This window comes from Carassius carassius, chromosome 1 (assembly GCF_963082965.1).
Source record: "Carassius carassius chromosome 1, fCarCar2.1, whole genome shotgun sequence".
Taxonomy (NCBI): domain Eukaryota; kingdom Metazoa; phylum Chordata; class Actinopteri; order Cypriniformes; family Cyprinidae; genus Carassius; species Carassius carassius.
Genome location: NC_081755.1, coordinates 47,878,103 through 47,892,638, shown reverse-complemented (window position 1 = coordinate 47,892,638; position 14,536 = coordinate 47,878,103). Strand labels below are relative to the sequence as shown.

At 37.8% G+C, this 14,536-nt stretch overlaps 1 protein-coding gene across 1 annotated transcript; it reads right to left on the bottom strand.

Moving 5' to 3' along the window:
- Positions 1 to 641: 641 nt before the first annotated feature.
- si:ch211-106h11.1 (volume-regulated anion channel subunit LRRC8D) lies at positions 642 to 6,969 on the bottom strand. The gene is made up of 5 exons (XM_059562432.1): positions 6,676 to 6,969; positions 3,951 to 4,817; positions 3,466 to 3,716; positions 2,643 to 3,020; positions 642 to 2,117 (listed from the first exon to the last, which is right to left on the bottom strand). Exons 2-5 carry the CDS (start codon positions 4,815 to 4,817, stop codon positions 1,001 to 1,003), a joined length of 2,613 nt encoding a protein of 870 aa, XP_059418415.1. The 5' UTR covers positions 6,676 to 6,969; the 3' UTR covers positions 642 to 1,000.
- Between the last annotated feature and the right edge of the window lie 7,567 nt (positions 6,970 to 14,536).

The following is a 14,536-nucleotide window of genomic DNA, read 5'->3' as shown; positions in this document are numbered from 1 at the left end:
AAATAGTTACTATGGCGGTAAAATACCATAATTAAAACACTCTGCTAAGTAACCTTAGTGCCATTATAGAGCTAACGTTACCATGGTAAATACATAATATTCAAAATATTTCTGTGTAAATATGTTTTGATGGCGACTACCTTTATCAATTTTCTAAGTATTTTAGTATGAGAGACAAAATAATCCTGGAGAGATGTTAATTGTCCACAGAATTAAACTAAATGTAATATCTGATTTAGCATATATTCATACGTCCAGATATGATTGAATGTGGAATAAAGGCCATCTGTAGCGAATCCATGTTTGAAAAAAATAATTTTTTTCCATAATTTAAATAGAGTAAACACTTTTTCTCACTTCCGTTATCTGTCAGGCGGAAGCTGGTCTGGTTAAACCATTAACTGTCAATCCCACTTTTTAAGCAAAGACCTAATATGTTATTTCCAGCTTAATTGTAAATCTTGAATGTTTTGGAGCACAGACTTTAATACCACATTATTGTGGAAGTGGAAAATAAATATAGAAATGAAATAGATAAAGATATATATGTTTATGGAAATATAAAATGCACAGCACTACATTTAACTTCTTTACACTATATTTTACAAAGCATATAGAACCATAAAAAAATTAAAATAAAAATGGTTATCCATATTAGGACTGTAAAGGACATGTGGAAATCAACCATACATGCATAGTTTGCATACTGTCATAAATGGAGATTCTGGAGAAAAAAATATGCAGAAAAAAAAATTTAGTCACCAAATATGAAAGTTTGAGTCTTGCTTTTCAAAATGAGGATTAGAAAGGTTTACAATGGGTTAACTGGGCTAGTGACAGTTACCTGGTTAAGTATAGACATGTTTCTAATTTTTCAGTCATATAAGTGTATCCATATGAATCACATTTAAAGTCTTCTTAGCAAAATATTGGCTTTTCCAGACTGGTTTTAGTAATATTAGTTAGATATTGTTCATGAATTCAGTCCGAAGCTGATGTTTTATATCCGAGATTCAAGTGCGGAGTGGAAGCTCCATTGTGCAGCTGAAAAGGTAGGAAAGCAGTCAGAATTAGGTCGTGATGGAGGTTCAGAAGAGGGACAAGAGCTGGGCTGCTGTAGGACATCCCTGACCTGCCGAGGTAGAGTGTGCAACAGCCAGTTTTCCACCAGCAAACCACCTCCACGAAGCCCAAAACAACACCCCAGCTCGACCGGCAGTTCCTCTAGACTGTTTCCTCGTACATCCAGACGCGAAAGTTGAGTCAGGCCGCCAAAACCAGTGGGCAAAGAACCAAGAGAGTTATTCGCAACATTTAAGTTGCGAAGCTCTACACACCTTTCAAACAGTTCCTTGGGGAGATGTTCAAGCCTGTTGGCGCTCAGGTCTAGTTCGCCAAGAAGCTTCAAGGCTCCAATTTCAGTTGGCAACTCTTCCAAAAGGTTTCCTGCCAAAAGTAGGCGTCGCAGCTTATGCAGAGTAAAGAGCGCCAAAGGAAGGATTTGCAGTTGATTGTGCGCCAAATCCAAGAGCTCCAGTGAGCGCAGCACTCCTACACTGGACGGAAGAGCCACAACGCGGTTATGTGCGAGTCGTAGGCAGGACAGACGCCGCAGATGCTGCAATCCTAACAGCTCTTCTAGAGTACGAAGACTGTTGTATTGCAGATCCAAACTGCGTAGACCTGTAAGCGCCAAAAGCGCTGATGGCAGCCTCTCCAGCTGGCATCCTTGCAGTTGCACTTCTGCCAATCCGGTCAAACGCCTCAGTCCTGTAAGTACCAATAACCTGGTACCCTCGTTATTTATCTCCAGTTTTAGCAGACTCCCTGCCAATTCGCTCAGCTCCCCTGGAACTTTCTGCAGCATGCCACGCAGCACCAAGACACGGAGATGACGCAGTTGTCGAAGGCTGCCAAGGACCCATCCACGCCCCATCCCACCCTCATTGTTCAACCTCCCAGTGAGGTGCAGCTCTTGCAGGCCACGGAGGGAATAAACCCAGACTGGGATCTCTGCAGCTTGGGTGAAGGTTAGATGTAAAGTCTCTAGATGTTCCTGAAGGTGCTGCAGTGCTGCAGGCTCCACTGATGCAGTGCAGTGGTAAAGGTGCATTTCTCTAATGAGAGGAGAATCCAGATTAAAACTCAGGGCTGGGAAAATAAATCAATGCAATCGCAATTCTTGGATTGATTCTGAGATTTTTGGAATGCATTGTGATTCTCTCTCGAATCTATTCTGAGCTTAGTTTTTAACAGCAGATGGTGCTCTAGGCTAGTTTTTAACCATACACTCAAATGCTCACAAAGAAGAGCTCTTATGCGTTCGGCTTTTCAAACTTTATGAATTATTATTTTAGGTTCAAATGGTGCATGTGTAAAGAACTGGAAGCAAGCAGAATACGGCTTTTTCTAAAGCATGCAGTGCCATCTGCTGAAAACTAAACTCAGAATCAGTTCAAGAGAGAATCGCAGAATCGATGCATAATAATTTCTAGATTCGCTTTGCATCAATTTATTGTCCCAGCCCTATTAAAATGTTTCTCATCCCTATTACATGTTAAAATCAGTCTGTGTAAGACTGCAAAATTATGCGCATTTCAGTTATGTGCAAAATTATGTGTAATTGAAATTAAAATACTTACCTAAGTGCCGTCATGTTAGCTATTTGTGCTGTCAGTTTGGCGTCTCCAATAAGTTCCAACTTCAACACCTGTAGCTGGCTGAAGGTAAACAGTGCCGCTGGCAGGCGAGGAAGAGCCACGAGCTGCAACTGAGAGTGTCCCTGCTGGTCAGACATGATCATTGACCGCAAGCGTTCAGCTCCCCAGTGACGCTCAAGACTTTCTTCCAGGAGTCGAGTCTCACTGACTGGTGAGAGGAAGACAGACAGGCGCTGGGCCAGTAGAGGGTCGTACTGGTCGGCCATGTGCAAGAGGAAGGCGAGGTCATTATGAAGGTCAGGTACATCTAGCATGGATCCTTTCTCACGTAGACTCTGGAAAGAGTACTGCCTCAAAGACCTGAGAATTAGGCAGATTTAATCAGATTTTCAGAACAGTTTTCTTTAAATTTACAGAATGCAACAGTTGGGTTCCCAAGAAGGAATTCATTCATTTTCTCCATAGGGATACATAGTTATGATGTTGTTAATTGATGCCATAGCTGGGCAAGTTCGGTCCTGGAGGATTTAATTTTAATAAACATTTAGAATGTTGTAATTCACCTTAGAAATAGTTGGTTTGGTCCATGGCTTAAAATGCTTTTAAAAGATGTTTAAAATCCCTATTGGAAAAAATGAATGAAAAAGGTGGAAAATGGAAAATGCGGCTGAAAAGGTGGACTGGCACTTAATATTTGCATTTAGTTCATAGTTCTTGGCACACAAACAGACTCTCAACATTCACACATGGAGAGAGACTACAAACTACATGGACACAGTCCTCTCATGTTATGGGGCACCCATACTTGTGGAAGATCCAGTATAGAGCATAGATGCCCAGCAGACCGAAAAGAAAGAGCAGCAAAACGTAGGCCTGCATTAGCTTGCGCAGGACGGAGGACAGCGAGTGACTGCACTGGAAGATGCTGTAGCCGGTCAGAGCATAAGTGTGAGGTTGGCAGATGTGACTGAAGGAGATAGAGTCCAGGAGAGGAGTGGTGTAGCTCACAATCAAAATAAACTTCAGAACCTTGAACACCGTCTGAGCAGTGTACACCTACATAAAGAGATGCATGTTAAGGCCAAAGTATAACAGTTATCAAGGTATGTCAGTTTTTACTTGTATACAAGGTTTGCTTACAGTGCAAATGATGCATATTTTGTCATCAAAATAGTACATGTACTGTACATGCACAATCTGATCTTTGTACGAGCTGGTCACATATGCACATTAACTTGGTTTTGTGCTAATCAGTTACTCCACAAGCTATAAGTATACTTTGGGCTTTACCTTATATATAACATCTGAACTCTCGCAGTGAGCACGAAACCTTCGCACTCTCTCGAACAGTGCTCTGGCCAGCTCTCTGTCGCTGCGGTCCAACGTGGCTCCCTGTCTGGAAGTGTCCGGAACGACTTGCACAGGCAAAACCGGCTCTGTGCATGACATAGCAGAGAGCGTTGAGCAATGAGACAAAGTTGAGAGACACGGAGACGGTTGTGGTGTAGTGGACACACTATCAGTCCCCGCCAACAGAGGGCTGTCCGTCCCTGAGTCCAGACTTGACTTGCGCATTTTGTACAAAGATGTTATCTGAACTTTGGGTCGCACTGCTTGTTCGGTCTCAGAGAAACGTGTGTCCAGTTTGGCTGTAAGAGAAAGTGCCCTCGTTGTCCAGGGCGATTCGCAACATTTGGCGAGAAGTGATAGGAAGTGCTCGATGCGAGCAGATGTGAGCGGGAAGTGGAACCAGAAGCAGCCGCTGGCCAGGAGAACCAACGTATGGAGCAGTGTCACATATGGTAAAAACCTTGAGTACCAGGGCAAAGCCTCGTGATAGCAAACCTGGCTGATGTAGATGTACTGCTGGAAGTCAAGGTTGGTACGTCGCCCTTTCACAGGGATCTTGGGTGAGTCAAGTGTGTTTCTAAAGATAGTATCAGACACAGGCTCCATTGGAGAGCTGTGGTTGATGGAAGAGGAGTGTACAGGGATGCACACGACTCCATCTCTTGACAGCTGGAGTGTCCCAGCAAGGATAGACACCATCAGCATGAGCACCAGCAGGTAGTCCATGAAGACCTCCCACCATGGCTTCAATAACTTATAACTGCCCTGACGCTCACCGCTGGACCACAGCTCAGACAGCGTGAACATCTACAGTCAGAGAGAGAAAGACATCTTTTTAAACACCATTCAAATCAAGGTGACACTTTATTAGATTTAAAAATCTAACCAATCTAACAATTTAAGGCTTTTTTCTTAAATCAAGATACATTTACTTGAGATTTAAGATTAAGATTGAATTTTAAATTTATGCTTAAAAAACAATTATATATTTTTTGGAGTAAGATAATTTTATTTGTTTCTCATTTGAATTAAGTGTATTTTTTTTTCTTAATCCATTGGCAGACTTTTTTTTTCTTGTTTAAACTTGAACCTGCTTAATAGTTTCGGATTAAAAGACCTACCCCTGGTTTCACAGACAAGGTTTAAAATAATCCCAGACTAAAATTCATGCTTGAGCTGTCTCAACTGAATCTTGTTCTGACAAATATTAAAATATGTCAGTGTCATTGTTCTATGTCAAGATGCACACCTGTTCTATTTTCCTTTAAGGCATTTTCATAAATGTTGCTTAATTATCTCAGTTTAACTAAGACCTAGTCCTGGCTTAAAATAAACCTCGTTTGTGAAACTGGGCCTAAGTATCTTATCAAAATTAAGTCATTTTGATTCTTAGGTAAATGCATCTTAATTTAAATGTTTGTTTATAAAATGGGATTTAATTGCAGAGTCACTGTCACAGTGCTCTGGTTTTGTTGGTAATTGCCAGGGTGTTGCAGATTATTTAATAAGGGGTTCAGTGTTTGTTAGATTGTCGCTATGCAGTTGCTTCTGTGTTCTGTGTGGTTATGCAGTTGCTAGATTTTTCTGGCCGGTTGATAGTGTGTTGCTTGGGTGTTCCAAGTGGTTGTTAGTGTATTGCTATTCAGTTTCTAGGGTGCTCAGGGGTTTGTTTCCTGAAAGAAACAATGGTCATAATTTCTGTCGTTACCAACAAATCTCAATGGAACTTGCAATCGTAGTTGGCTAACGATGATTTTGGGAAATGCTCCCTTGAACGGTTGTTAGCGTATTGCTGTGTGCATACTAGGGTGTTCCAGGTGGTTCCTAGGTGTTTGTTTACTGGCTTACTGTGTGTCTGTTAAACATTTTGGTCTCTAGGTATGAAACCCTGTTTTGGGGCAATGTCATGCATTCTGAGTTATTTACACTTTTAAAAATTTGGATTCTCTTGCTAAACAAGGCCAGAGTAAAAAAAAACAAAAACAAATGTATGATGGATGGTTTCTGTGCCAAATACACTCCCTTTGGGTTTGTATAAGTCTCTGAAAGATTTTTTTCCGAACATAGCCCTTCATGACGCTAAATAGACACTTCTCCCAGAGGAGTGCGCATACACGTCAACCAGAGCGTGAGCAAAAGCACACCCTTCAACCCATCAAGAAAAACTTTTCGAAACTTGTATTAACCTGGAGGGAGTGTATTTGGCACAGAAATACACCGTTCTACATCCAAATTGTTTTTTGAAACTTTGGTCATGTTTAGCATGAGAATCCAACTCTTTTAACAGTGTAAATATCTCAACATGCATTAAATAGTATTAGACTCCCCTTTAAAAAAGTAATTGCACTATAAGCAATATCTAACTTACCAAACAACCCCTTAAAAAACAGATATTTACTACAATTGCTAATAAAATGGAATGGAATGCAACTTAAAACATAATGAATGGTTTTATGTAAAATTACACTCCTCTGTTATGTTTAGTTTTGCAGTTTGCTGCATGCTTTTATGATATACTTTTTATGAATGCATTTAAAATGAGTTTTGATTCAACACACTAAGCAGAAGTGATGTGACAGTCAGCTGAACTCATAAATCACATTTGACTAGAACCCCAAATACTTCAGACGGTCTACATGCAAAAATAAAAGTGAAATGTACTTACAATGATGTATTGTAACTCAACTTTTTGCCTCTAAAGCTGAAACTTCATGCTTTAAACCCCTTGTTTTCTTGCACTCAAGTCCGGCTCAGGCCAGTTTGTTCAACAATGTGTCCAACTTCACTAAGTTCGACACAGTGGGGCCCCAGAAGCTGCTTTGAAGTTTCCATGACAACTTGCACACAATAGCCGCATTCACATCATGAAACGCCAGTGAGCCACTGGATTTGTAAGAAATACACATAAATAAACTGTTTGAAACTTACATGTATATTTCAGGTTTTATATATTCACCCTGTCAGATCTTTGAGAATGATAACTGTCCTCTTGAGTGCAGTGCATCACATGTGAACAGCAGGTGGCGCTAATTAATCACAGTAAATTATAGAGTGTGTTGGACTGAATGATTTTTATGTTTAATAAATTTAGAATCAGAATCAGAAAGAACTTTATTGTCAAGTATGTTGGCACATACAAGGAATTTGTTTTATTGTCACAAGCTTCCAGTTCACACTACACAGAGAGAGCAAAAACACACAGATGATTAAAAAATAAGATGTGAATAAAATACACATACATAAATACAAATAAATGGCAAAAGAAGAGTGAATTATATGTACAGGTGTAGTATTTATAGAATAGTAATAGAATTTAAAAAATTACATTTTAGGGATGAACAAGGGAAATAAACTGTTCTTGTGCCTGGCTGTCCTGGTATTCAGTGCTCTGTAACGCCGACCAGATGGCAAAAAGTTCAAAAAAGTGATGGCTTGGATGTGAGGGATCCAGGGTGATTTTCGGAGCCCTATTCCTCTTTCTGGATGAATACAGTTCTTGGAGAATTCAGAAGTTCGAACATTCTCTGTAGTCTTTCATGTCTGATTTTCGGATCAGAAAGAGCTTTATTGCCAAGTATGCTTGCGCATACAAGGAATTTGTTTTAGTGACATAAGCTTCCAGTACACAGAGACAACACACATACAAAATAAAAATTGGCAAATAAATAAGTGTATAAACAATTGTGCTATAGTTGTTGAGACTGCACCAGATAGCCATCTGCTCAAGCTCTTGTCTGTAAGCAGACTTGTCACCGTCCTGAATGAGGCAGATGAGTGTAGTGTCGTCTGCAAACTTCAGGAGCTTGACAGAGGGGTCTTTAGAGGTGCAGTCGTTGGTGTAGAGGGAGAAGTGCAGCGGGGAGAGAACGCAGCCCTGAGGGACACCAGTGCTGGTGGTGTGGCTGCTGGATGTGAATTTACCTATTCTCATTAGCTGTCTGTCAGAAAGCTGGTGATCCACTGACAGATAGAACTAGGAACAGAGTGCTGGGTTAGTTTGGTCTGGATTTACTTGAAGTTGTGCTTACGATCATGAGTAAAGTGTTGCATTTAGATTGTTTTGATTTTTTGTTTTAAATTTCACTTTCTAAATGAACCTGCTGCTTACATACATGACACTTATAAATATCACTGAGTGGTTCTTAGTGTGTTCTGGGTGTTGTATTTTGATTGTTTTAATATGTTTTTTTCTGTTAAAATTACGGATCTTTGTGTAATTTTCAATTACAAGGTCCCTTTTTGAAAGCACGGTGTTGTGTCAGAATGCAGTTATTGAGGTTCAAGTTTCTAGAAGTAACACGGTGTGTTCACAGTGTGAAAACAATGTTAGTTGTGTAGGAAACCCCCGTTTATCATCATGTCACACATTTTTAGTTCCCTCTCACTGGGGATTTACAACAAGCCCACACATCAGATTGAGACACATGCTAAAAGATTTGTAAAAACTAAAAGTATTTTTAGAAAATATTTTCATAAATAGTGATTCATGTTCTATTTTAACTAAACTGAGCTGGATGATGACACCACTGAATTCAAAAATGAACTGCCTTTAACTGAAAATTGAGTGTTTGCTAATGTCCTTTTGCATTATTGACACACTATTTTCCTGTTTAATACTATAAAGCTGCTTTGACAATCTGTACGGTTAAAAGTGCTATATAAATAAAGGTGACTTGACTTGATTCAGTTAGACAATAATAATGAAAGCACGAGTAACCTTTTCATTTAACATTGTATTCTTTAAATTTTTAATGACACAAGAAATAGGCTGTTGTTGGGTGGATGCTGCAAAATATGGTATCATATTTCTTACAAAAAACCCATTGAACTACAACTTTCTGTTTATAACTTAAAAAAAACCTCATCACACTTATCTGCTGGAAGTTTTAATGTTGAATATCAAATTGATAATTTAATCAATCAATCAACACACACACACACACACATACAGAAAACATAAATAATAAAATAAATGTTTCAAAACGGTTGGAATGACTGATAAGGTGATGTAAAAAAAATTTGTATTCATTTTTATTTTTTATTTTTGGTGACTCATTCCATTAATATAAATTTAATTATTATTATTATTATTATTATTATTATTATTATTTATTTTTTAATTAGTGCCTCAGAAACATAAATCTAGGTTTTATTTTTGTATTTATAATTTTTTTTTAAATAAAACTGCTAAACTTCAGCATTATAGTTTATATATATAGTTTTATAACTTTCTTAGTGTTTAGATAATTCTGTCATGTAAACACATACATTTAAATGCAATAAAAGTATTATGCAAGTATATAAATAAATAGCCTGACTATCCATTTTTAGGCTTGTGTGTTTGTCAATTTCAGTAGATTTTGTTATGTAGCTATTCAGAAGTTTGTGTGTGTATGTATGTGTGTGTGTGTGTGTGTGTGTGTGTGTGTACGTGTATGTGTGTGTGTGTGACCCTAGACCACAAAACCGCAGGGGTATATTTGTAGCAACAGTCAAAACTACATTGTATGTGTCAAAATTATAGATTTTTCTTTTATGCCAAAAATCATTAGGCTATTGAGTAAAGATCATGTTCCATGGAGATAATTTGTAAATTTCCTACTGTAAATATATGAAAACATGCATTGCTAAGGACTTCATTTGTACAACTTAAAAGGCGATTGTCTCTCATAATCATTCAGCACTGAATTTTATGATAATATACGTACATTAATGTTCTGTTTCACTTTCTGTGAGAATTTGTGCTTAATTTGAGGCCCACATGTTCATGCTACAGAAAAAGCATCCATCTCCATCTCTCTCGGACGTGTGGTTTCACACCTTTTGACTCAATCTTGCCCTCTGAAAGTGCAGGGTGTGTTTGTGTGAATCGACACACACCCTCCTCAAGTCCTGCTGGGGCTTTTAGAAGAAGCTCTTCTATAAATAGTGCAGGGCCGCGGTTTTCAGCGCAAAAGCAGCCTGAGATTCGCACCAATCCTGTGTCAATAAAATCAATTAAAAGTTTATTATTTTGTGTTTTTATTTCTTCAAGAAACAATTCAGAATTTTGCTTCTACATTGAGATGAATGTTAAATGTTTTTTGGCCGTGATGGTTCAAAGAACATAAACTCACAATCACATAAATCAAGTCAATAAAAATAAATAAATAAAAATGGTGTAGGATTTAGTTGGACACATGTACAGAAATAATTACACAGAAACCCAATTAACAGACTGCATTTAAAGTAAAAAAGACTGGAATGTAATTTTCTTGCAAAAGATATTCCAATAACCTTGGTTTTATTAACAACATCCAAAACATTTTTTAGAATGAATTTATGAAAAATGAGCAGAACACATTTCTATGTTAATTGTTTGCAAACCTTTGTTTAAATTAAATTAAAAAATTAAATTAAATTAAATTTATGCATTTAGCAGACGCTTTTATCCAAAGCGACTTACATTGCATTCAGGATAACAATTTTCTACTATCATGTGTTCCCATGGGATTCGAACCCATAACCTTGCGGGTATATATAAGAACCTGTTAAGTTTAAACAATTCGATTTTGAGCACTGGAAATATCTTTCTGACTCCATTTTTAGTGTACATATATATTTTTATTTATATATGTATACTTTATAATTTTATGTGTATGTATGTATACACACACACACACACACACACACATATTATATTATCAAAAAATTATTATCAAATAGAACATTTTATGTTTTATGGGGCCTTTTGGATCTTTTTCTGGGGGTCTATTACAATTAGAACTTAAATTGAAATCTAAAATCTATAAAAGGTTAATGTCAGTGTTGTCTTTCAATCGATAAAAAAAATGTATCACACATTTTTCTGTAATTAATCATGATTAATTCATAATTTTAGATCATAGATTCAAATTGAACCTCCAAATTAATAGCATAAAGATGCGTAAACTTTTTTTATTATTAATGAAGTATTGATATCAATACTACTACGGTGTCTCTATTAAATCTGTTTTCTCTCATTTTTACTTATTAATTATAGTTATTCAACATTACAGTATAATAGAAATACATTACTTTTAACATTTAATAGGGTCTGAAATATTAAGTGTTTTTAAAACAGTCTTCCCATAAACTATAAATTGTATATGCATAAAATAGACATATTAATCTTTATTCAAGCTGCAAAAGTTAATCAGCGAGAGGTGAGTGATTTCTCTTTTTCATTTGTTTTTTGATTAACATAAATGACAGATTCGGCAGTTTTTACTTTAAATGCGGCACTATCTCTTTTAAACCGGATGCACGTGATGCGGATCTGACACATATCATATTTTCTCTGACCTTTTTACGGTCATTTAAGACTTTATAACCCATTTAAAACTACGTTTACAAGATAACTCGGCAAACCCGTGTATTTAGACACAATTCTGTGTGTTTTCGTCGTAATGTGAGAAATGTTTAAGGTGTCTAAATAAATTTTGGTTTGATTGTAGATTTAATTTTTACAGTGAAGACTATGCAGTGCTATTCTACATTTAATTATTAGGTTTTCTGTACTTAAACACCTACAAACTTGAAAAAACGTTAACATTTTGCAATTAGCGCAAATAAATAAAGGAGTAACCCCAGGTACGTGTCGCCAAATTCTCGAGTTAAAAAGAGTAAAGAAATAAAAAGTTAATCAAAATTAAAAAAAGATCGGGTGCTGCTCCTGTCAGCTAAGAACAGGAAACAGAGGCTGCAGTTCACACATGCTCACCAAAAGTCTCGATTTCTGCTGTGACCTTCAGATGTTAAGGTCAGAATGGATCCATCCTGCCTTGTCTCAGCGTTTCAGACTGGTGGTGGTTGTGTAATAGTGTGGGGGATATTTCCTTGGCACACTTTAGGCCCCTTAGTACCAATTGAGCATTGTTTAAACACCACAGCCTACCTGAGTATTGTTGCTGACCATGTCCATCCCTTTATGACTACAGTGTACACATCTTCTGATGGCGACTTCCAGCAGGATAATGCACCATGTCACAAAGCTTGAATCATCTCAGACTGGTTTCTTGAACATGACAGTGAGTTCACTTTAATCAAATGGCCTCAACATTCACCAGATCTCGATCCAATAGAGCAGCTCTGGGATGTGGTGGAACGGGAGATTCACATCATGGATGTGCAGACGACAAATCTGCAGCAATTGTGTGATGCTATCATGACAACATGCACCAAAATGGACAAAATGAGGAATATTTCCAACAACTTGTTGAATCTATGCCATGAAGAATTAAAGCAGTTCTGAAGGCAAAATTGGGTTCAACCCCTAAGTAACAAGGTGTACCTAATAAAGTGGGCAGTGACTGTACACACACACACACACACACACACACACACACACATATGAGTGTGTGTGTGTGTGTGTGTGTGTGTGTGTGTGTGTGTGTATTTAATGCATTTTCCCAAAGAACAAAGATACATCACTGGCTACATCACACAACACAACTGATCAAAACAGTATGGGGTGAAAATGTGTCACGGCTTGAGACTTTCTGCTTCTTGCGGTTCCATATAACCCATTTAAGTGTCACATTTCCATCTTTAAGATTGCAGAGATAGAGAGTCTGAGAGATGTTTCACTTCGGGATGATGTCATTGCCCAATCCCTATAGTGAAACTGTGAGTATCTTGAGTACCTTCAAGCGGAGCCATTCACACACCCTCATATACACCCACTTAAGTGCACTCGATGATCAGCAGAAAGCCCAACCAACAGAGAGTAAGATGGTGTGAAGTTATGCCATGCCAGGTCACGGAAAGGGCATTGAGAGACCGGCAGTCAATCTGACTGTACAGCATGTGGGGGGTTTTCAGACGGTCTTATGAAAGTGTTTTGGTGCTTTACATCATCTTTCATGCATTCACTGGAGACAGTGATTGATTTTATGCATTTGGCTGCTTTTGTTACAATAAAATTGTTTCAAATGCTTTATATGGTGCTAAAATGCATTTCTGTCATGACAACTCTTGGAGGGATTGGCATGGTAATGTACATGGCAATGTCAATGTTAATCTGCCATGATGCATGATATTATTCATGTACTGAGACTTCCTACTGCCAATACATCCACAACATGCTGCTGTGAGCATGTAAGAAATATTGCTGCTGCAAATATAACATACATAAAATAACCCCCATATAGCATACATGAATCACCCCATAGCAGATCTATGCAGGTGGAGCTGCGGAAGGTGGAGGGCTTCTAAAGCAAGCTGCAACTGCTACGGCAAGCAATAGTCATATAATGAATGTTGAGCAGCAAGCTCATTGGCTACCGAGAAAGAAGAGAACCAATCAGCTGTGCCATGTAATAATGATGTCATTAGGTCAGACTGAGTTAGACCTATTGTACTGCGCCATCGAGAGTTTCATGCCAGAACTCTGTATTTGGACAATGAAACCCCACCTGAAATGTCCTGCATCAGATCGTATGTCTGTATCTGCGTGTCTCAAATGCTCCAGGTCTTTTCTTAGTCAAGTCTGAAGTCTCAATGTGTTTGAATCAGGTGATTTAGTGGATGTGTGAAGTCAGTTCTCCTCAGGTTCACCAAAGGTGTCCTATCAGAGGAACCGCAGGTGGAGAATCACATTAACAATACACATCAACCAATAACCACAAACCACACACAATACTGACTCTCTTCATGTTTAACATCTATTGTTTTAGCATTTCAAACCAACAATCGTATGTCTCTAAAATGTTTTGCTTGTTTGTAAGTGTGTTTGTGCTTCTTTCTTCACAATAACTTACACTGGCTGTTATAAAACATGCTGTTTTAAAGTATGTGTGACTTTTTTGTGCTGCTATCATCTGTTCATCATACACTCTGCATCTGTTTATAAAAGATGGACATCATGAGACGAAGAGGAGTTGTGAGAAAAAAAAAAAGAATTAAGGTGGGTCGTGAGAAAATGACACGTTTATTTGTCACTCTTCCTCTTTGTTTTCTCACTGCAACCACAAGTGGTAGGCCTAAAATGTAGAGCAAAGATATTCAAAGGAAGAAATGACAGAATAATATAATGGAGAACTGAAGGGCGAAATATTTTGTACGAACTCTTATCTTTCGCAGTTTGGTGAGGCCAAACATGATTTGAATTTAAGCTGATAAAAACTGCGGTCATGTCAGATCAAATAATATTTGTGTCCTACAATTTTCAACAGAAGTGACCGTCCATTCCAAGAATGATTGCTAGAATGAAAACTTTATTAGCTGGCAATGACTAACGATAAGGAAAGCTACATACCAAGGCACAATAACTAACCTTTCCTTTTTAGCTTACACATAAAAGAAGAAAATGTTTGTTTATACCAAGTTTTGCTGCTTTTAATCCTAGAGCTCTTTAAAGCTAAAATGAATAAATTAGCCAAAAATCGTTCTGAATGTGATTTCAAATGTACTAATCCTTGTGGATTTGCTTTTCCTAAGGTCACACACCATTATTCTGTGAATTTAGAGATCAAATTCCAGTTTTAACTTCAAGTCTGTCACACAGA